The 24,130-nt window shown below is 41.2% G+C and overlaps 1 protein-coding gene across 1 annotated transcript in view; it reads left to right on the top strand.

The window, feature by feature from the left end:
* The window catches only part of reln (reelin), a 97,531-nt gene that overhangs the window by 37,164 nt on the left and 36,237 nt on the right, over positions 1–24,130 (top strand). The window contains 5 exon segments of the mRNA XM_030731847.1: positions 2,353–2,491; positions 15,318–15,388; positions 22,515–22,547; positions 22,675–22,753; positions 22,996–23,092. Coding sequence (XP_030587707.1) covers positions 2,353–2,491; positions 15,318–15,388; positions 22,515–22,547; positions 22,675–22,753; positions 22,996–23,092 — 419 coding nt within the window.

The raw sequence follows: 24,130 nt of genomic DNA, 5'->3' as shown, positions 1-24,130 counted from the left end.
TACACACACACACACACACACACACAGCTGGCCTAATCAAACAGAAACATTTATGATGCTGTCAACATTGTGTATATTTATGGATACAATCTGTGAGGTCAGATTTATTACTGTCAGCAATGGGTGGAATTATTTCTTTTCATATAATTAATTTTCAATCACACACATACATACTTTTTTGCTTATTGATTTGCACATTGATTCTGGGGATATTAAAGCCTCAGCGTTATTAATCATTGCTGATTATACTACAGTAAAGTGAGTTATAATAGCAGAGAGGAGATTGTGTTTTGCAGGTTATACATAGCAGAGTCCAGCCAACAAAGCACTGCAGCTTAGAGCACATCTTTATAAACAGATGGGAGAGTACATACATATTTAAACTGGCTGAATGTGTGTGGCCTCAATACTAAAGTGACCTACTGTTGCACAATTATGACAAATACTTACCTCTCTGGGAAATGCATACTCCTGTTTGCAGCACAGTTTGGGCACCTCTTAGATGACACAACAAAGTCGGCTACAGTAAATAATTAAACTGCCCCAAATGTCTGCACAATGATCGATGAGTCTCGTGGTGTCCTGCCCTTGCCCTTTGTGATATTAAGCAAAGATTATGTGACATGATGTCATTTCATCTGCACAATCATAGCTCAACACAGATGCTCATTAATAAGGATTGTCAGCTCACAGGGAGAGAGGAAAAGAAAAGAAGGCGGAAGGTTAAGTGTGAAGCAATGAAAGCAGAAAAAAAGATAATTGGTGAAAGTTTGTGGATTAGAAACAACATGAAAAGCAAATGAAAGCACTCCCTTTGTTTTATGTTTTTCAGTTCAAAAATATTTAATATTCCCTACAGATAAGCAGAAAAGTGCTGCACGCAGGATTTGTCTAGAACAGCAAAGTTTTTTGTTTGTTTGTTTTTTAAATAAAACAGTCAGTTAAATGGGTGGATGAAGCCTAAATATACACAAAGGGCTGGTTAGGCAATGGGACACAGGTGGAAACAATTAAGTCAGGGTTAGCAATCAGAGGTCTGTACTATGAAGCAGGATTTGGGCTTATCTGGGTAACTTTAGGGTTAAACCTGAAGGTGGTTCACTTCTTACTAGAGTATATCAGCTTGGGAACTGCAGGTTCAATCAACTAAGCGTGTAATAGACACGCTGATCCTGGGCATGAAATGGACACGCATGCTTAAGTTGCAGTAACTTGCAGTAACAGCAGGGAGCGATATTTTATGCCTCAGGTTAGGTTCCAGATTAGAGATCAACAGGAATGAAATCATCGCCTGACCAGTTTGTTCTCTGAAAAAATCTTGGAAGATCCCTCAGATATCTTTTAGTATCGTCATTTTTTTTTTCCCCCTGAATGTCAGTGATAAATATGCCTGTAGATTCTTAGACGCAACTGTATTCCGTGACCTTTTATCCTCCTGCCCGATGTAAAGCAGGAGGATATTGTCATCATACTGTCTGTCCGTACGTCTGTCCCTCCATTTGACCATGAGGTTTTACCTTTCCGGTCTATAGACCACAAAACCACAATGAGAAGAGCCATGAAATTTCTCATGTGTTCTTTACTCTTTAAAGACGTGCAAGATGCATCTTTAAGAAGAGTAAATTGCCACCATGGCAAATATTAATGTAGCATTTTCTCTTCATAACAGTGCTTCAATTTGACTCTTCTGTATGTAGTCTTATGCATACTGTAGCGCCATTGCTATTTAGTTTTTATTTCATTTCATAACAATATAAAATCATCCTGGACAGACCTACTTATGAGAGACCTTTGGCTCATCACGGTCAATGACATTGTTTTATGCATTTTATTGCAGTAAAAGTAACTCTGAGTGTGCAGTAATGTAGCTGAGTGTGGATTAATTGAGGATTAGCTGATGAGAGTTAGCTACCAAAAAGCATTGTAATGCTGAATGCCATGAATCAGATGTAATCCTTGACACCACATCTGCTCTCTTGTAATCTTTTGTCTTCGAGTGTGGTTGTCCGACAGATTAGCTAATGGATGCACTGTAAATTTTATCGACATAAAACCAGACATAGCATTTATGGCTCTGCAAGTTACTTTTTTGTTTTTGTGAGTGGATAAAATACACTTTTGTACGGTGGAAAAAAAAAACCCAGTGGAAACCAGCTGTTACCTATAAAACATGAAATAATTCAACCATGGTAAACCGCAGCAGTGTTTGCGGTCTTTAATTTGCAAGCTGAAAGGAAACAACCCCCCCCCCCCCCCCCCCCCCCCCCCCCAAAAAAAAAAAAAATTGCTGACCTTCACTGCAAGTCTCATCTGTCCTTTTATGTCTTGCTTGTCTTTTCTTCTCTCCTCCAGGTGTGATACCAGATCGTCAGTTTGGTGGAACCCAGTTTGTTTGCAGTGTGGTGGCTTCCCATGTCAGCCACCAGCCCTCCACGAGCTTCAGCTTTGTCTGGATTGCCCCACCACCTGGCACTGGCTGCGTCAATTTCCTGTAAGTCATATATATGTAATAGCTAAGTAATATAACTAAGAGAGAGATTGAGGCAGAAATGACAAATAAGTAATCTTTGGTTGTGCATCACTTAGTATCCTGGTGTTGAATTTTAAATATAAAGACCTTGATATTTTTTTGAATAGCTGCTGTGATGTTACACACACACACACACACACACACACACACACACACACACACACACACACACACACACACACACACACACACACACACACACACACACACACACACACATTATATACAGAGGAAATGTCTCTTGAGAAATGTAACAACCAAGTCTTTATTTTTTCATTATTTTTGATGACACTCAAGAGATTTTAAATACCAGAGATACCCTGAGAAAAAGAAGAAAAAAACGTGTATAACTGTAATAAAAAGCTCTACTACCATTAGAGGAAAGTGATTAATATCGAGCAGCACTTGGTCGCACTTGACTGGGCTTTATGTGTTCACAAAATGTTAAAGTGGGATTTGGCAGGTGAGGTTGATGCCTCAGTGCCTGAAAAATGAAGCTGGATTGTTTCAATTATGGTCCCAATTGCTAGTTTTAAGTCTTGCGGAATACAAGCATTGTGTTTATTTGGTTAATTATGGTACCTGTTGCAGTTTAAAAAATGGATAAAGATGACCCATCACTTATCACGTCTGATTCAAACTTCAGATTCTTGATTAAAGCATTAGCAGAGATCTTTACAGAAGTGCTGTAACAGTAACAGTTAAAAATAATAGGTATGTGAGGTTGTTGCGTGCACTGCTTCTCTACATGTGTGTATTTTGGTAGTATACTGACTTTATATATGTGTCTAACCCAAATATGAATGCTGTAAACTATACAGTAACTATCTGTTAACCCCATATTGACCCAGAAAGGTTGAGAGACTTATCAGATGGCATCCACAGAACCACAGAAAGGATGTTAAAAGGCCATCCTCTCAGAGAAAGCCTGGATGATGACTCTAAAGAGGTTAAACTGGGGACATAGTGTGTGTTTACATCCTAATTGCCTTGCTCAACGTGACCTGTGCATTGGCATGTGTAATGTGTGTCCTGCTGAGAATTCGCGGAAATCTCTCCGTTCTCTAATTTAGTGCATCCACTTCTCATCGGTGGTTGAGTGGGTCATCAGATCCACCCATCCTGGGAGGATGGCGCACACACATTTTTTACCAATAAAAAAATAGCATAATATTCTTCTTCTAGGATTTTACATGAAGGCACATGTGGTTTATCGGAGGCTTTATTTTCATTTTTTAGGCCACTGCAAAAAAAAAAATAGTCTGGAGCAGCAGCTCAGGGCCACTGGACGGGTGATTCCGCCTGTTGTAAATAGCACTCACTCTATTTCCCTGAACACTACACATTGTTTGATTGGTGTAGGTAGGAAGAGCTCTAGCCAAATACGTTTGAGAAGAACCTTGAACTTTCCTTTTTCCTCTTTTTCATTCCGCCATCAAATGTCTTATCTTACACTTAATCATTTTCCTCAACGCTCTGCCTTCAGAACTACCACTAACTTTCTCTCCCTCCAGTTCCCTTGGCTGGTGATTTACAGCCTCGTGCAGATAGTCAGTCAAAATGCAATTAGCAGCTATTGCTGGAGAAGCGTAGAGGAAAAGAGAGGCTTCCCGTAACTCCAAAGTCACATCAGCACCACTTTAGAAAAATCTTTGAGAAATTGACCCACAAATATTACATTGGATATAATTTTCATTAGGGTAATTGTCAGACTTTTACATGAAGAAGAGCTCAGTGTTTTGTTTTTGTTTTAATGAAAAGAAAGAAAAAGAAAACTCATTATCGTTCTTTGATTTTAATTCACAGATAGCCAAATCAAACTGCAGACTAATCCCTCTTTTTTTTTTTTTTTGCTTTTTTTATTACCAGTCATCCTCTTTTGAGCCATTTTCTTTCAGAGGCACTACAAAATGCCCATCAATGTTTCATAAAAAAACACAACTAAATTAAACATTTTGGCAGTGCTCACAAAAATCCCTCAATGAATTCCGGGAGGGACACAATCGTCTATCAGACGGAGACTTTTGTGGACAGACTGACATAAAAAGATTCAGCTGGGGAATTTGCTGAAGTGGAGCAGCCATTTAGACAATATCCACTGAGCCAAACAGATTTACTGGCTTTTTTGTCTGCCAACAAACAAATTTGCTGTTGAGTGTGTGTCGGCTTACAAGGACTGTGTTTTTCCTTTGTATTTGTGTGTGTGTCCATGCGTGTGCTGTGTGTTTGCGTTTGAGTGTAAACCACAGAGCAGTAGTGTGCCAGTGCGGATGACAGTGGGGTTGGCAGGGGGCCACGATTGTATGACAATAAGGGCCCCTGCGGCTGACCTTATCAAAGTCAGCCAGTCACACTCCAGCTGGCTTTAGACTGTTCCTCACACACAGACATTTAGACAAACGCTCTCGCTGCACCCCGTTCCAGTCCGCAGCTCAGATCTCCACCGGTTTATCCTCGTCTCCAGAGCTACCTTCTCTGGTTTCATTCAAGGAATTTAAGATTCAAGGCCTTTCCGCCAAAGGCCAGGGCCACTTTGGATGCCATAATTGATCCAAAAGAAACTGTGTCCTTAATGGCCCATTGCCCGTGAAACTGTCATCTGTCACGTATTATTGGATTCAACAAAACCTACTGTGGTCATTAAAAATCTAGAATCCATCTTCTTTGCAAGCCAGGTCAAATCCTGCCGGTCCATAAAAACTGTGAACATCCAGTCAAAATCTATAATGTTTCATGTGGTGTAATGTCAGTGGCTCTGCACAGAATCTATAACATATCTAAGATAAACATGGCAACCATGACATAGCAGATTGGTTTTCGACTCAGCGTTTTGAAAGCCACAATATTAGCATTTTGGCAGCTGCCGTGCTTTATTTATTTGTTTGCCTGTTTGTCCATGAACTCCACATAGACCATCAGGAGTTGAACAACCAAACTTGACACAGGTAGATTTTAGACCCCTGAAGGTTCTCACCTATATTGGACATTATGGCATCATCCTGTTGCCCAACAGCCACCTAGCAATGGGCTAAAATGATCCATTTTTAGCCTTCATGCACCTACAACATTTTATCAGAGCATCCTATTGATTTCATTTATACATGCCTTAGCATCCACCTAGCAACAGTCTAAATGACCTGTTTTTAGCATATGAACAACCACTACTATATCTGTTTTTTACTTTTTAACTTTTAGCAATCTGATTACATATACCAGTTTGCCAACAGCCCAAACAGGCCAAGCACTGCTGTAGCAAGGGCATATACTAGCATATACAAGTAATGCTAAGTAAGAAGATAATTATGTAAAAATCAGGCCGTATTTATTGCTAGATAATTCCATAAAAATGCTCAGAAGAGACCAACACCACAAACATTGTTGATAGGTCAAGTTCAGTGAGTCAACTTAAAAGAGGCCAGCTAAAGCTTCCTGTGTCAGCTCCTAACTTAAACTCTTCTCGGTATCCACATGGATGAGTAAAAAAAAGAAACAAACAAACAAAACTTACCCTTCATACCATAGTTATTTAGTTAGTTATATTTTTTATTGCTGTTTAGTTGGGCAGCATGTAGGTCTTTGGGGATTAGTTTGCTTTTGGAGCCAGCTTCAAGTGGCTATTTAGAGGAAGCGCAGTTTGGGCTTCATTTTTCAGTCCTGGTGGTTCCACTTGATCTAAAAGCACAATATTGTAGCTACTCCACCAACCAGCAGGTGGCACTGTTTGTAGTCTGAATATACACTTAGCAAAGCACAGACAGCGAGCAGAGATCCATAGATGACAACGAGACGAGGAACAAAGGGAAACGCAGACAAAATATGCTATAGTAATGAATAATGAGGGAACAGGCAACAGGTGGGGAGCACAGCTGCAGGTAATCACACAGACGAGACTGGGAAGTAAAACTAAGTAGAGAGCACAAGAGACAAGGACTGACAAAGTCAAACAGGAAACAAGTAAGCACGGAAACACAGACTTGACATAAGGCAGGGGAAAAACAGAACTCCAGAACATAGAAAATCATAATAAGCAATTCTTTAACAAAAGAAATGTCCAAAAACACAGAACGCTGGACAAACAGGAAACCATGACCCTCCCCTTCCACCTTCCCAATGGTGCTCTCATGAATTAAGATCTGGTGACTGTGGAGGCCATTCGAGTACTGTGAACTCACTGTCATGGTCAGGAAACCAGTTTAAGATAATTTGAGCTTTGTGACATGGCACTTGATCCCTCTGGAAGCAGCCATCAGAAGATGGATAAACTGCAGGCTGCAGATTTTAAACAATGCCCAGTTGGCACTAAGGGACCCAAAGTGTCCTCCATGGATCCATGCTTTCCTGTAGCTTACACCAAATTCTGACCCTACCATCCAAATGTCAAAGCAGAAATCAAGGCTCATCAGACCAGTCAATATTTTTCCAATCTGCTGCTGTCTATTTTGGAGAGCCTCAGTTTCCTGTTCTTGGGAGACAGGACCTGCTGTAGTGTTCACAGATATTCTTCTGTGTATCTTGGTTGTAACAAGTGGTTATTTTAATTATTGTTGCATTCAAGCTCAATTCAGCCTGGCCATTGACCTCTGACATCAACAAGGCAGAGAACTGCCGCTCATTGGCTATTTTGCCTTTTTCAGACTGTTCTCTGTAAACCTTAGAGTAGCTAAAACACCTTTCTTCGTCATTGTGATGAGCAGTTTGAACTTCAGCAGGTTGTCTTGACCATACCTAGATGAGTAAATCCGTGACATGTGATTGGCTGATTAGTGATAATAAGCAGTTGAACAGGTGTACATAATGAAGTGGCTGGTGAGTGCATTTTTTTCTTTTCTTTTCTTTTTTGGTGACTGAACAGTTTTGTTAAAATGTATATTTTAAGTGATAAGTAATTTTCTCCTAACATCAGATCAATTTTGGTGTTGGAACTGAGAGACGCAGACCTCTTTGTCTTTGTGTCATGTGCATGACTCAAACACCATTTACAGTAATTGTTAATTCAAATAAGATCTTACAGATATGTGAATTTAAATGTATCGGCAATAACAGATTTTTCTAGATTGTACAGAATGTAAATAATGCAGTCTCTTGCCCTTGCCCATGGCACTAGTTCCTTGATTGATACGAGTGCTGGTTTCCAGAAGTGTTGTCCATGAGTGTTTAAATTAAAGCCAAAAGACATGCCATGTCCTTCAGAGGGCTGGAACTGGTCCGCTGCTGCATTAATACGGGCCCTGTGAGCAGTTTTATGAGCTATATTGTGGGAGTGTTCCTGGTAACTGATCTCTAGCAGGAATGATAGAGTGCAGTGACGTGGGCATCCAGAAGAACTCATTTTGTGGGTGGCTGTAAATTGCCACCTAAAGAGAAGGAGAGGCCTTGGTGTAGAAGAATAGAGGAGAGGAAAGGAAAGGAAGAAGAGGAGGTGGAGAGGAGAACACAAACTCACATATAGACAGGGCCAAAAGTATTACTGCCCTCACACCTTGTTGAGCAGTGCTACTTTGTCAAGCAAATTTGTATGCCTTTGTTTTGCTACTAGAGCAGAATTTTCACTTTTGATGAACAGACAGAAGTGATGATACATAAATGGATTGAATTTCCAGCAGAATCTTGTCTTCAGTTAGTGTCAAAGGTGTCCTCAGTTTTCATTCAGTCATTCAGCCTATTTAAATGGAAATATATACACACCATGCTGTATGATGATTTGCAGTGCACTGAATATAGACAAGAGGAAAAGATACAGTAAAGGTTCTCTGAGGAGAAAAGGGATATATCAAAGTATAACAAATAAAAATAGAATCTCCAAGCAGCCAAATATCCCTATTATTTTCTATTATCATTTTTACTGTTATTTTGTGTAATTGCCATGGGCCTAGAGCCAACCTTGGTGGATACTTGAAAAGAAAAAGGCCTCTTAGAAAAACTGCCAGAGGCTCAGGTGTGTAATGGGATTGGTGCATTAGACTCAGGGTTTCTTTACTATGTGCAGGACACAATGTCAACAAGATTGTCAAGCCTTTCCTTGAGCAAAACATGCTGTCATGTCAGGGAGCTCCGTCCCAGCCACAGGTCATCAAAAATCAGAAACAATGCATTCAAGTATGGAAGTGGATCGTGGCCAGAGTGCACCTCTTACTGTTGTGCTACAAGTCAGGAGCAAAAGTCTTTGTCCACGTACAGTCAAATGCATGTCAACTCACATTTTAATAGTGGAAAAATGAAAAACAAAACAGTCATGTTCAGATTTTGTTCTTCTTGCAGACATGAAAGTCCACACTTTACATAATGTACTAAATGGCTTTCTGTACTAAGAGAGGTGAGAATGGTTAATAGCATCTTCTGGCAAAAGCAAAGATGCACTGGTGTGTTGCTTCCATTCTTTTGCTCTATTCTCGCTTACAGCCTCAAGCTACAGTAGTCAGTGCAACGGTGCGCGTGTGTGTGTGTGTGTGCGTGTGTGTGTGTGTGCGCGCGCGCGCGCGCCCGTGCATGTATTAAAAATCTGTAACAGCAGATAGCTTCAGAGAAACATATTTAAAGGCTTAGCACTGTGTGGAACTTTTGATGTTATAGATTGTATATGAGGGCGTGTATGCATGCTCATATGTGTTTGTATGTGTTGTAGGTGTGTGTGTGTGTGTGTAAATGTGTTGCAGTCTTTTGCACTGTGTCCCCGTGGGAGTCAGACAGCTGCTGGGATGAAGATTGCTTTAATTACTGCATGCGAGCCCCCTTTTCCAAAGTGTTCCCCCGAGGAAACGGATGTCTGCAGATTTGATGGCACACTCTCTCTCATGGCATACTGTAATGTTTATATGCATGTGTGTTTATATGAGTATTTGTATGCAAACACAAATTTCATCCTTTTCTGCAGCTTTGCTACCTGTTGTTTCTTTTGTGGACTGGAGACAGACCAGCATCACTGTTAGGGGCAATGTGAAATGTATGATTAAAAAAGTGAAAGAGAGAAAGAGCTCATACTCTCTCTTGTCTTGTTAGCTGTGATTGAAGAGAAATGGTTTCTATGCTGTAATTATGCCGGGTGTTATGGTGTTGTTGATACGGCCATCTGTTCAAAGTAGGGAGGTCTGTGAGAACATGGAGTTTGTGAAATATACAGTACACTATTGTATATGCAGTCAGCTCCTGCATGGGAAGAGCATTATTTAGGTGCTATTTTAGCAACTGTTTAGCTTCCATGCAGCTCCGTGTGTAATAATAACAATGCCTGCGCTGCTTCAGTGAGCTACTTTTAGATGTTCTTAAAAATGCTTTAACATTCAGAAATCTTTAGGTGTTTTTCATCCTTCTTTGGAAGTTTGGTAGCTCGGTCACTGAATAACGTGATCAAATTCCACCTTATGACAATAATTTGTCAACGCCTTAAGGATCTAGTAGATTAATATTGACAAACAGAATGATGGACGGCTAATCGGAGGTCAGGGGTCATAGAGGTCAGGCATCAGACTGACGTGATCTAACTCACCCAGCTTCTAATTTCTCCAGGTATTAGTCCACTCCATTGATTTGTTGTTAGTCAAGTCAATCTTTGAGTCTGTTTTAACATAAAATCAGTAGTTAATGAGCTCTCCTCATCATTAAAGCTCCATATTGGTCCGTAGCCTGTGGCAGAGTAGCTGTAGACACTTGGCTGAGGAACATGAATGATCGGTTCAAGCCAGGTAATCTCATTTTGGCAATGTAGATAGAGAAATATGGGGGAGAAATGTGAAAGATGACAGAGCACATAAATCCGATCCATTTTTTCCCCCCACCAGAACCAACTGGAGCTGCAAATCTGACACAGTCAATCCATATAATTCCAATTTTCATATATCACAAATTCACACTGAGACAGTAACTCTTATATCTCATATATTCATGTTTTTAACCTTTCTTAAACTTTTCAGATGTCACAGTTTCTCAAATTTAACAGTAAATCGTGGACCTTTACAGGCAAACCCATTTCTGGACTTCTCAGATGCTTGCAACCCAAGCTCCTGTTGCTGTTGACCATGAAGCGGTTTCCATTATTGATATTGTCTTATTTCCCCAGGGATGGTCCATGACCTCTGTAATTATGTACATACCCCTGTGTACACAGAGGCACACATCCCCACAGATATGTATGCATCAGTTCGCCGATCAATACTGCCACATATTGTCCACAACACGTAAGTGCTGTACCAACATCGCACCGTCTTATTATCACGAGGCCACTGCCGTACCTGCTGGGATGTTGACCACCTTAACCATTCTAGGTGAAATAGAGCATGAAGACTGAAAAAAGACAAGCACTTGATTTTAAAGGCAGCATAATGAGCCAGGGAGAGCTGGGCTGCCCCAAATGAATTTTGTGTCAAATTATTCATTTGCATTCTGCGCTGCTTGTTCTCTGAATGTGCTCTTCTATAACTGACGAGATATAACAGCCACGATTGGTCAGGAATTCATCTCCCCGTTGTTGATGTTGGGTAAATACAGCTGATTCTTCCCGGTCTCCTTTTGTACTAGACTGACTCTCAATAAGACAGGAAAGAGAGGAGACATAGGCTTTTTTTTTTTTTTTTTAAGCAGTTTTTCTTGGATTTTCAAATTTAGGAGAAGTCAGTTCTTAACAGCACATGCCTTTGCCTAAGCTTAAAAAAACAACAGCATTTATAGACTGTTTTTTTTTTTTTTTGTCTTCCTCACATATTTACTCCTTAATACTGTTGTTTTCCTAATCTCCCTAATTATTACTCACTAACAGTAGTCAAGGTCAATTGCTCTGCTCCTCAAGCTATATACTGAGCAATAACTGCTCTTCTTCTGGCTGTATTCTGAGCCATAACTCTCAATGACCCTGTGCTAACAAGCAGGTAATTTGCCAAACAACTCCCAAATCCCTCTTCTGTGGAGCTTCATTAAATTTGCATGTTCTCTAAGAGCCTTTTTCAATTAATTAATTTAGGGGCAGGCACAGGGATCGGGAGTAATGTGATTCCGCGAAGTCAACTGCACCTTCATCGTTAAGAAATTAACACTACTTTCTATTTTATCAGAGCTTCTGATTGCTGAATTTTCTGGAAGACACCAGAATGTGGATTTTGTCTGTCTCATTACTTCTTTATCTCTCTCCATTGTCCCTGAGTGCAGTGTCATAACCACAGCTGGTCCTCAACATGGAAGATAAATCAACCAATTAGCGTGTATTATTTTAAGGGCTAGGTCCAAATGCACCAAATCAGTGCTGGTGACTAGAACTGTACACCACTGAAAGTCTCCATATTAATCATGATTACCAACAGGAATAGTAAGATGGGAGAGAAAATGAGCTTTTAATTGGGATTTGAGGAGGAGAGGATAAAAGTGTTGTCTGAAGTCTTTTCTTGTAGCTATATTTAATATGTATATGGATGCATGTTCTTGGATAAATCAGCTGTATTCTCACTGTGTTCATATATGTGTATGTGTGCATGCGAGAGTGGTTAGTAGAGAGCTGTCAAGCTGCCTCCTGGAGGATACTTATGGCCGACAGCAACATGCAATCTAACATGGAAGACATGCTCAGTAATTACCCACTCCAGGCCCTTTTGGGAGCTTTTTGAGTGACAGCCTGTCCATCTGCATACATGTTAAATCTCATATATGGCTTCAAGTGTGTGCGCACGTATTCCCGCCTTTACTCCAATGCCTCGGTATTTGACAGCGGATTGTGGACTTTGAAAGACAAGGCCATCTAACCCCCATCTCTGTTTCCTCTGACCAAAACCCAACCCCCCTCCCCTTCCATTTTTCCATCTTTCTTTCGCTCTTAGATCTCAGCTTTTTCTTCCTCAATCCCCCTCTCTTTCCCATCTCAGATTTTCTCCTTCAGAATAATGAGAGGAGTGAGGATGACACTTATTTTCAGAAGATGAATGATCCCTCGATTGAATCAGAGGAGGGAGAGCGAAGGGGGGGGGGGGGGGGGGGGGGGAGCAACACATTAAGGCCCTTAATTGTCCCACCCACCTCTCAAAGAAAGTCAAATTAACATTTAGATGTGCAGTAATTGTTTCGCATGTATCAGTACTGTTCACTGCACATGTGTTTCCGTGTGTATGTGTGTGTGTGTGTGTGTGTGGCGACAGTAATGAGAGACGCACACACTGAGGAACCACTGGAGTGTGACGGCAGGACAGAGACAGCGTCGTGCTGTGCTGATCACACACTTGCCGGCTCAGACTAAATGCCCTCTCCTGGCTACTGCTTTAATGGCATACATGTTATTAAGTCACACCAGCCACTCATACACTCACACCACACTTTTTAAACGAAGTATCTCTGATTCCTCCTGAACATCTGCTCTCTTATTTATTTATTTATTTTTGACGACAAAGAAAGCATCTTTAGATTTATTGCATTTGGATTGTCAGTGACAGTTCTAGAGGATTCCTGCAGAAACACTAAATAGCTTACATTCATATCAATCATGTTAATCTTATTATTTTCCTGAGGTATTGTGTTGGTCATCAGCCAACTGTTTTGCAGATTTTTGTGGATCAAACAAACTACAAGAAGACTGTAAAGCGCTAACTCTAGACTGATATTTTAAGTCCTATTTGACTGTTTAAGCATCAGTATTTCAAAATTTTAATATATAATACTCTAATATAACTTTTTCATTTTGCTGCTTAGTAAGTACTTCTAATACTTCTGATGTGTTTTTGAAGATGAAACCTTTGTCTTTTTTGTTTGGTTTCATAAACTCACATTACCTACTGTATGGCTTCTTTTCCTGGAGTCCGTGCTTTCATGAAAGAGAAGTCATACATTACTGTACTAAAAGGCATGTGCTTTTTGGTAGAGCACTTCTGGCACCTAACAGCATCTGTTTAGTGTACTCGAGCTGAGAGTGTGTTTAGTAAATATTTAAGGGCCTTGTTCCTACATCCCCACCCGCTGTTCGTTACGCGCCATCTTTTATTCATAAATACCAGACTCAAATTAGTTTTCACCGAATTCTGAAATATGAGTGTAATTAAGTGTGTTTTCTCCCCACTCTGCGCAAGCACAAGAGGTCTTTATTAATTAATAAGGGATCTATTCGTTATTCATGAGCTGAGGCAAACGTGTAAATGCCTCGGCACCCATAAAAGGCCCGAGTGTGCACGGTAGGCAGAGTTTGGGAGGTGAGAGACTAAATCTGCATGGGACTGTAGAGAAGGAAAGACAAGTGATGAATAAGGAGAAGGAGAGAGTCTGCGAGCCTCATGGGTGACTCAGGCACCCACTGTATTGTCTATACCCTCCTCTCCTCATGTGCAGTATGTTGACTGGGTGTGGCACAACATAGAGAATTATGAATAGCTTCCCTGAAGCCTTTCATATAGTGAATTTGAAATTATTTGATTTCTACTTTGTTGACTTCACATGAACAACTGAAGTGCAGTATAATGTCTGTACAATACACAGTGTGGGGAACACTTCACCATATGGGATGGGTGAAGAAGGAGGCCTCTTATAAGTATGACTTTAGGAGGCTTGGTCACTGTGTGTGGGTGGTATACACAGTCGTGTTTCAGCGCATGGGAGGTCGCTCAGATTTACAAGCCACAGATGATGTTAATAATTAATACCAAAGCCTGATCACAGCACTTAAAAAGTTTGTCTGTGTGCCAGATGAGACAGCTTCTCCACTCTCCTTGATGGACAAACAGTAACAGTGCGAGCCGTCAGCATGGACGCACATTACAGCCGCGATATTTCTCCTCTTTATGTTTTTGACCTCAGTCACACCGCAGTTGTTTTTTTTTTTTTTTTGTCCGTGCAATACGTGGGGAAAATTGTAGGTTATATTGTAGGAGTGGGGGTAGTACAGCTTTTACTAGCCATCTAAAAGTGTAGTGTTGTTGCACAGAAGTTTCCTAACTGCACTGAGCTTCAAAGGGCTCTAAAACTTATATTTTCCCCCATAACTCATTTCAAGGTCTCTCTGAAAATTGCAGCTTCTCTCAGACGTAGTGATTTTTGCACCTCATTCTCCCTTCTGAGTTATGGGCTATTTATTATATCAGTCTTATCCTAAGCTTTTAAATAAACAACATAGCGAGCATTTTTTATTGTTTTACTATGATTAGTGCTAGTACCAGCAGTAGTCTTGTTTTGTAGTTGTTGTTTTTTTTGAATGGGCTGCCTTTCTGTACAGCTTCCTCAGTGTGCATCTGTGCCCAGTGTCATTCTGCTGTCACAGATTACAGGGGATCTCATTCTACAGTACAGTAGAGCATGTCTCGCTATCTGTGTAAAATATCCCAGTGCACTCCAGACAATTTCACCCTCTTAGGTTTTTAAGGATTCTCCATTTTCATATGAATAATGCATTTCATGGCCATCTGAAGGAAATTCATATTACATTCTGTACGTAGAGCACGTACAGCTAGATTTACACGGACATCCAAGCAATGCAATGTGTCGGTGCAAAGAATGATGATATTGAATATCCCACGCTCTATTTTTACTGTATGGGCACAAAAAATTCTGTTTGTGTGTTTGCTCAGCACTGCCTTTTCACCTTTTTTTTTTTTTTTTTTTTTTTTGGCCATTTCTGTCAGTATAAATATAATCCAGTTGCTTATGTGTACATTTATTTATCAGTTGGTTTGTTTTTTGTTTTTTTTTGTCTTTAGTGGGCAATGTCTGTGCCTGATTGATCTTCATATATTACGGACAATAAATTAACTTTCTTTTTGTGTAGGTTTTTTCTAATAATGATTTTTTTTTCTCCTTCTCTATTTCTCTTGACTTCCCCATCTCTTTCTTTCAGAGCCACGGCCACATATCGTGGACAGATCATTTTCAAAGATGCGCTGGCCCAGCAGCTCTGTGAGCAGGGGGGTGAGTAACAGGGATGTTGCACACATACCTCTCTTTCCTGTTCATAGACATGACACATGCATAATGAATGCATAGGCTCTTGCAGATAGATACTTTCTACCTGTGCATAGTGCTATATGTTAACGTAGACATGTGCACCAACATATATACATAATGCTCCCCTGTCTCACTTCCTACTACTGTCTGTCAAATTTTATGCATGCATTATCAGAATATGGATGTGGCAAAGCAGTTGATGCACTGCTCCTTCATAACTATGCCATTGCAGCACTTCCTGGCTTTCTTTCTGCCTAATGATGCAGCCAGAGTCGGAGATATTCGGGTGTCCTATGTTGCCAGCTTAATTTCAGCTTATGCTAAACTCAGCTTTTTTCTCCCCCCTCTCTCTCTATGCCGGAGATTTATGCTTTATGGCCAACACTTCCTACATCCACTTTCTCTGACAGCCTTAAGTAGCTATTGACAGACAGTGCAGTCCCACTCTGCACGCTGAGTGTGTATAATTGCTTGTTTACAGGAATGAAGCCTCCCTCCTCCTCACTCAAGAACTCCTCCTTTTGGATCAAAATTTGACTTTAATGCTGAAAGTGGAGAAGTACAGTAACTGCAGCTGAGGGTGTTTTTGGAGTCGAATTTGAGCTGCAAAATACTGTATACTTACACGAGAACTTGGTCTCTATTAGAAAGAAAATAATCATTGTGGTTAGTCTCTGAGGACTCTTTATTACAAGTACACATCCCAGTAGGCCATTGGAGACACAATCCACAATTGTAGCACATGCCAAGCAGAGAGTGTTCAAATTCATGCCTTCATGCCACTTGGAAGAGATGAGGCACAGAGCCCAGTCAGCCCAGTCAGGCCTGGAAGAGTGACAGAGAGAAAGAGCGACAAGGCTCCTCTCCTTTGTCTCCTTGCCCGAGAGCTCATCCTTTCACTCCCAGTGACACACTGCCCCAGTCTTTTCCCTCTGCACATGAAATATCTACAGCCAACAACAGTCATTTACTTGTTTAGTGCCAAGGCCCTGCAGTATCACACTAACACACAGCTACTCACAGCAGACACGCTGAAAAGCAGAGATTTAGACGTTACAAGGCCTTGGAGGAGAAAAGCTGTAAATGGAAACAGACAGGAAAAACTAGCAGTGAGGTAATGTACTAAATGCAATCGTCAGGGAACGTGTAAGGTATGATAGGGAGAGAGGAAGCCTAGATGGGATATAGGGTGGCGAAAGTGATAAGGGATACATCGGAGAGCTAGTCGAGGGATGCAGAGCTATAAATTACAGGTGCAACTAATGACACTCGGTGAAGGACAAAAAAAAGGACGAAGATGCTGGCATGACGAGAAAGTGTTGATGAAAAGCTTGAAGGTCATGTATTCCAGATTTGACTGTTGGGTGGAGGTGCAGGGGTAATTAAATGTCATTACCAAAAATAAAGAGTAGATTTGAGTGGGTGTCTGACCTTGTTGCAGGCTAATTGACAGCGAATGGGGCATCACTCATTGTGATGTCGAACTAATCCCGAAAATCTGAATTATAAATGAGAAATGAATATGCCGTGGGCAACAAAAGTCACAAGGAGACCAAGAAGAGAAATTAGGGAATAAATGAGCTTCTGAGCATTTTCTTTAAAGGAAGTGATTTTAGCTGAATTTATATAGCAATAAATGCAGCTATATAAACTAGTCTGGACCTCTCAAATAGCTTTTACATCCATAAAATGTTTTTCATTGTTGTTGTTGTTCATAAAGGGCTTTCTCCATTACACATACACTCAGTTTTGCAGTTTTGGTGTTCGGTGTCTTGTCCAAGGACATTTCCTGAGCCGCTGAGCTCGTTTTTGTCTCCTTTGGATTGTCCTAACACAGACAGGCATCATTTTTCTCTTCTCCACAGACCTAACTCACAGCACTTAGATTTTGTTCCCCTTTACAGACCAAAACCTGCAACTTCAAAGGAGCTGTGCATCATTAAAACACATGCACGCACACGCACACACACACACACACACACACACACACACACACACACACACACACACACACACACACACACGCACAAAACTGCGAGGTTCAGACATAAAAATGAAACTTGACCTTATACAAACTGTGTGTCGATAGAGCCGAAACTGTTTAACCATGCAGAGCATCATCGTGCAAAAACGAAGTCAAAGAAGTACTGAGAACTGCACATAAATCATGATTACTGTCTCAGTTTCCTCAACAAAATCAGAGTTACCAGCAGGTAAGACAGCAGCCTGTAGATTTTTCCTTTTCCTGCAGGATCAAAGGTTATTTTCTAGTTTTGAGTGGCAAAGAAAGTGCAGGGCAGCTCCGAGCAAAGTTACTTCAAATCTCCACATTAGCATTCAAAGTGAAATAAAAGATATGGGGCCAGCTCAAGCCACTTCAGAAGTTCATATGCTTAAGACTTCAGCTTTGAAGAGCTTTGAAAGCTATCTAAAACAGGGTTATGATCCACGGAGGAGGGGGAGGGAAGCCAAAAAAGAGAACGTAAGAATAGAGGGAGAGAAGCAGAGGGCGGGCAGTCAGAGCCGATCAGCCAAGGCGAAGACTTTAAGAACAAATGGACAAATTAGTTAAAGCACTAGAAATAAAGAGCGTGAATTTGATGTTATAATGATGGAAATGAGGACCGACAAATTCTAACGTAAATGTAAGATTTAATGGTAAAGAACGGGAGATTTAAAACCTAAACTCGAAGTGGAACACCTGACATGCAACACTTTGCTTCTCAGTAACAGAAAATCCCAAAAACGCCTGCTAAGACATAAGCAAGGGCTGGATTTGTGTGTGTGTGTGTGTGTGTGTGTGTGTGTACATGTGGGTAAAATAATCTGTCTAGAAGAGTTGGGGGATGCCTGGTCCCCGACACACTGCTCCCCCCTGTGTTTACAGCTCCTTTCTGCTGTGCCAGCACACTTCTCTACCCCGTCTCTTCAATCTGCCTCCAATTCATTCCTCTAACATCCCTTCCAGTTTGCTTTGATCTACACCCCATTACTTTACCCCAACAACCTGCACAGGAAAAAAAATCCCCATATTTTGTTTTTATATGTGCATTCTGAAGACAGGACTTAATGGGAGTCTGACAAATTCTGCTGCAACCAAATGAAATGCGCAGCGCGGTAGAGGAGTTTGTGACACCAATCAGCACAGGCTCTTAGAGATGCTTTAAAGCATGACATGGCAAAATTCAAATTACTCCTACAATTTTAAATAAGTGAAAGTATAAGAACAGATAAGGGGTTAGATAAAACAGAAGTACATTTAATGAGTGACCATAAAAAGACTTATTAGCAGCCAAGGTGGGAGATGAAGAGAGGTAGGGGAGGGCAGGGAAAGGGTGCTCTCTGCTAAAGGGTGGAGTCACTGAGGGTGTTGAATAGCGCTGTAGGCCGTCCATTAGTTCTATCTCCTGACAGCAGGGCCAGCAGTTCCTGCTTTCTGCACAGCATCCCCAAGTCCTCTCATTTCCAGCAAGAGAATAAATCAGATCTTTATGGGCCTGGCCAAGTGCATTGCACCCCAGATGGATTATTAAAGAGACATATAACTCAGAGAGGCCACTGCTCCCTAAGGGGTGCCTGATCACAACGCAACAGAGGAGGGACGGGTGGCCTAGCCTCTCCCACCTCCTCACCACCCACCCAGTCTGCCAGCCAGCCTGCTTGCCTGGCTGAATGCCATCTTGCCTGCCATTCCATATTGCTCAGTTGCACAAAAAATTTTAAGACCTTGGTTGTTGGTTTGTCTCCCTCACTTGGATCCTGGCTGTCTCCTCTAGTCGTATTTTCTGCTCTTGTCTGTTCTTCTGCCTTTAAAACATGACTCTTTTCCAATTTTAGTCATGCAGTTTTTTGTTGGAATTACTTTTATGACTAAACCTTACCAACCAAGGGGAGAGAATATGTTAAAGAATAATATGTTTCTTGAGGTTTGTCCGATCTCTAACATATTTACAGGCTCAAAAAGACAAATAAGCCTCTCTTGGGTTTTTTTTTTTCTTTTGGTGAAGAAGCATATGATGATAGTTTTGATTTTGACTTAAAAAAAAACAAAAACAAAGGTAACATGGGCATGGAGGTGTGAGTCTTACTTCTTTGCTGACTCAGACTCACCTATTTCACCTATTATTATTATAATAACACCAATTAGAGCTAACTACAAAGTCCTTTTTTTTTTACTGCATGGACCGGAGTGGCTTCTATCTAACCTTGGAGAACTATCTCTTTTTAGTCACTGCAGATCAAAAACAACAGCTTCCTGCAACCTGGTGTGTTAGTAATTACAACCACCAGTTAGACGACCATAAGCCTGTTTGCATGACTTCAAATGCACTTCACATCATCAAGGATGTGAGTCAGACGAAGGGGGGGAAAAAAGCGAAAAAAAAAAGCGAACAAGAGAGTTTGGGAGAGTGGGTGCAGTTTACAGGGTGGGGAGAAAAGAGGAGCAAGAGGAGATTAGAGCTGGAAGATGAGGAGACGAGGGGGAGAAGATTTAACATGACTTGTGCCCTGCAATCTTTCTGCCAAGATGTCTGAGTCTGCCAAAGCTTATGCTCGTTTAGTCCCCCATTGTAGCACCCCAGCCCTGCTCATCAGCACCCATGTGCTTTGAGTACTGGTATAGTTTGCTGAAAAGGCCCTCTTGTTTGTTGCTTCTGTTATTTGTGTGCATAAGTGTGCATGTGTATTTCAGAGAATATCAGAGAGGGCTGGGTCAGCTGTGGAAGGCAAAGTCATCTGTGTATGTGTGCATTTGTGTGTGTGTGTGTGTGTGTGTGTGTGTGTGTGTGTGTGTGTGTGTGTGTGTGTGTGTGTGTGTGTGTGTGTGTCCCTTTGCATGCCTGTGTGTTTAAGCCCTGGCCAGGGAGATACAGGCATTAGCAGAGATGAGCCGCTAATAGAGGAGGCAGTAATTGAAGTCTTTAAGAAAGTGAGAGGGGATTAATCCAAGTGAAATGAGCACCACTGTCTGCTCTCGATGCACAGAGGGTTAGGCAGAGAGAAACGGAACGGGTGCGGATGGAGGGGTAGGAAGGAGAGAGAGATTGTGATAGAAGGAAAGTGAGAGAGACAGCAGGAGAGTGTGATGAAGCATTGAGAAAGAAAACTGTAAATGAGGCCTTTTTGGAAGCTTCAAGGGATTATCCACCCAAAAAAAAAAAAAAATCTTCTGGGCCTTTCTCCAGCCAAATGGCCTCACTAGATAGACTAGAAGTGATTTAGAAGGGTTTGTTTAAGCACGCAAGAGAGACGAAGACTAGAGAGAGCAGAATTATCAACCAGCCAGGCATTTGTGACTGTATGCCTGTTTGAGAGGGTGGATTACTAGGAAATGAATTTAAGTGCATTTCAGGTTGAATACGTGAGATCAGCACATGGTCATGTAAACTGAGCATGGTATGCATAATTTTTCTTATAGATTAATAGCAATGCAAATTTGACACAAGAAACATAGAAGAGTTACACATGCTTGGATTGATGGCTCCTCTAAACATGTTCTGAATCAGCAGGCACTGGGGGATTAGAAAAGAGCAAAATAAGATGGAGAGCTGGAAACAGAAGCCTTTGATCTGCTTTTAATGGGCTACATCACTAAGCTGGAGCTCTGGCCTTAGAGCTAAGCATCAGGGGCCACTAGAGCAGCAGCAATGGTCACAGTCACTGAACTAGCCAGCTCTGTCACATAGGCCACTTAAACTTCTACAGTCAGCATGAAACTTTACCACCAGTGTATGAATAGTAAATCCATTCCTAAAAGCCCGGCATTTGGATCCAGTGGCGAGAAATGAGGGCAGCTAAAGAAAGTGAAAGCTGAGCTTAAAGTAAAGACATTTCCAGAGCCATTACGATTGTAAGAACACTTTTTTGTATAATCCCTCCTCTCTCGATTCAGGTTCTGTTGTTTATAAGGGGCTTTAGGTGGGCTTTCTCAAATGTTTGAAAGAGAGTCTTAAGTAACTCAAAGTTAAACTGTGGAACAAATCCACGCTGTGCTATCTTAGACCACCTTATCAGGTGGGCAGGCTCATCCTGGATGAGAATACTGTGGCTGATTATGTTTCCTCAGTCTGGAGTAAGGTTGTCTTAAAACACCCCCACCCCCACCCCCCAGAGCAGAGTAAAGTAGCGCAGAGGAATTGAATGGTGACTTTTTCACTGATGAGGTCAAAGCCTATTTGCCACTTAAAAGTAGAAATGAGTCTCTAATATTCATGATCTCAACTTTGGAAATTTCCTTAACCTGATAAAATAAAGGTGTGAAGACTGTATTCTAATTTATGCTCTCGTTGGCACCAACATCCTGTTCGGTGCAGGTCTGGGTTTATTGACACTTCGTGCTTTAAAACTGCTTTATTTGTCACTTCTTTCCTGTTTCTTTTATATGAACACAAGTTAGAAAAACAAAGCTTCCATCAAACTAATCTATCAAACTTTGATTTATAAAGTTTTAAATCTCAGTGTGTACTATTTTACCTCACCCGCCTGTTTCAACACAAAGGTCACAGCGACGCTTTGCAACCATTTTTTAAAACCCATAGTTGATTCATTAAATCCTAACACTCATGACTTCCCTCCATTCACCTCCCGCCTCTTCTCAGAGCTGCATATGCCCCGGGAGAGATTGATGGCTGAGTGTGTTAGCTAGGCAGTGGCCACAGATTACAGCACAGAGGGCGCCTCTGGGGAGGAAGGCGGTTAATTGCCATTGAACCATTAATCATAGCAGCCCAGCCTTTCATTACTGAAAGGAATTAACATTATTAGCCAAGAGACTGCGGCCATGGCCGGCCAGGGCACAGCGAAAGTTTGTTTCACTCAGAGATGATCATTCAAGATTGGACCAATTTTCTAGCTTCTTCCGACTAATACACATTTATAACAATGCAACAACACAGATAGAAACGGCCTGTGTGGTCCATGCATTTACATTTATTCATCATGAAAGCTCATTATTACACTTTTTCAGCGCTTTATAAAGAACGCTTTGCTAGTTCTGGGTGCAACATGAAAATACACATGCAGGTACTGTAAAGCTTGTAATCACTGCTTAACGCGCAACCTTCACTCTGCTCCTCTCTGTCTGCTTCAGCTCCAACTGAGTCCCCATTGAGACCGAGTCTTGGTGAGCCTGCATTCCACTTCTTGCTCTTGTTTCTTTTCTTTTAAAATTATAATTGCACAATTAAGTACAGCATGAAAAGTATCATACAGGTGGCGTCTAACTGTGAGCATGTGCTTTATGTGTGCAGTGGAGCTCCATGGAAAACATGCTGTGCTGCGTGACGACTTTGACTCCAACTTACTAGGAGAGCTAGACCCCAGCATCTGGTAGGTTAAAAGGTTATGACTCCTCTTGTAATCTTGGGGTGCAGGCACTGTCACTACTTCTGCAGTGCCTGCCCTTTATGTCTTCTAACTCAGCCTTAGTTCTCTTCTCTTCTCTTCTCTTCTCTTCTCTTCTCTTCTCTTCTCTTCTCTTCTCTTCTCTTCTCTTCTCTTCTCTTCTCTCTTCTCTTCTCTTCTTCTCTTCTCTTCTCTTCTCTCTCTTCTCTTCTCTTCTCTTCTCTCAGGTCTGAGTGTAGCAACTGCGAGGTTGGAGAGCAGTGTGGCGTACTGATGCATGGCAGAGCGGTCACTTTCTGTGAGCCCTTTGGAGCGAGAGAGCTGGTAACTGCCATGTTTGACCACACTGCGCTGCACAGTACATTTTACGGCCAATTGATCATACATCCAAAGCAACCACACAGTCGCCACAACTACACTGCCAGTAAATTGCATCATACTTGCTCTGACTGCAGTAGAGTCTCATGTTTGAATTTGTATATTCCATTAACACTGTGAACAACCCGCTAAAGCAGGAGGTATTTGATTGTGGTGAAGGAACGGAAATTTACCTTGCCTGGTTCTGTTTGATGAAAGGATGAATTCAGCAATAAGTAAATACCATATTTTGCAGTTTGTTTTATGTGTAAGCAAGGGCAGCAGTATTTGTTAACTTTAGGTTAACTGATAATTAGATTAAACAAATTCAAATAATTCAAATGTGCATTCTCTGTTTCGTGGTGTGAGGCATGGTTACACAGAGTAGTCATGCATCAAATAAAAATAGCTAAAAGTGAACAGAACTGAACCCCCCCACCCCCCCACCCCCAGTCTCCAACGTTGCCCTTGAAGCATGCTTAAGATGTACAGAAACAGAAGTACAAAGTAGTTTTGGTGTATTTCATGGTTTCTTTGTTCACTTAAAAAATTTTGTCAACATGCCACATAAGCCTTTTTAAAAAACCCCTTTCAAACACAACTTTCTACTATTGTTTTCTATTAGTTCTCTCCTAGTTCACTATATTGCCGCACCTATTTGGCATTTATGCATTTTGTGACCTGACAGCTTTTTCTAAAACTTCTCATGCAAACTGCGGCACACCGTTTGCGACTAGCATGCATAACGGTGCATTTTAATGTGAAAATAAAGTCGGGACTGACTGTCATATTCTAGACATACTATAGTAAAGCAGAACACAGCACACACAGTGTGACACAGAAACACACACACGCTCATGCACACTTATCAAACATTTTCATGCTCTCTTTCTATCTTTATAAACTTGATTTCAGACTGTTTACTCTGGTGTAGGAGATTAAAGCCAGGCTTCAACATAGAAGTATTTAGTGCCTCGTGATTCTATTTACTTCTCTGATAAGCAT

This window comes from Archocentrus centrarchus, chromosome 6 (assembly GCF_007364275.1).
Source record: "Archocentrus centrarchus isolate MPI-CPG fArcCen1 chromosome 6, fArcCen1, whole genome shotgun sequence".
NCBI classification, from domain to species: domain Eukaryota; kingdom Metazoa; phylum Chordata; class Actinopteri; order Cichliformes; family Cichlidae; genus Archocentrus; species Archocentrus centrarchus.
The sequence above is the reverse complement of the archived record's forward strand: the minus strand, read 5'-3'. Positions and strand labels throughout refer to the sequence as shown.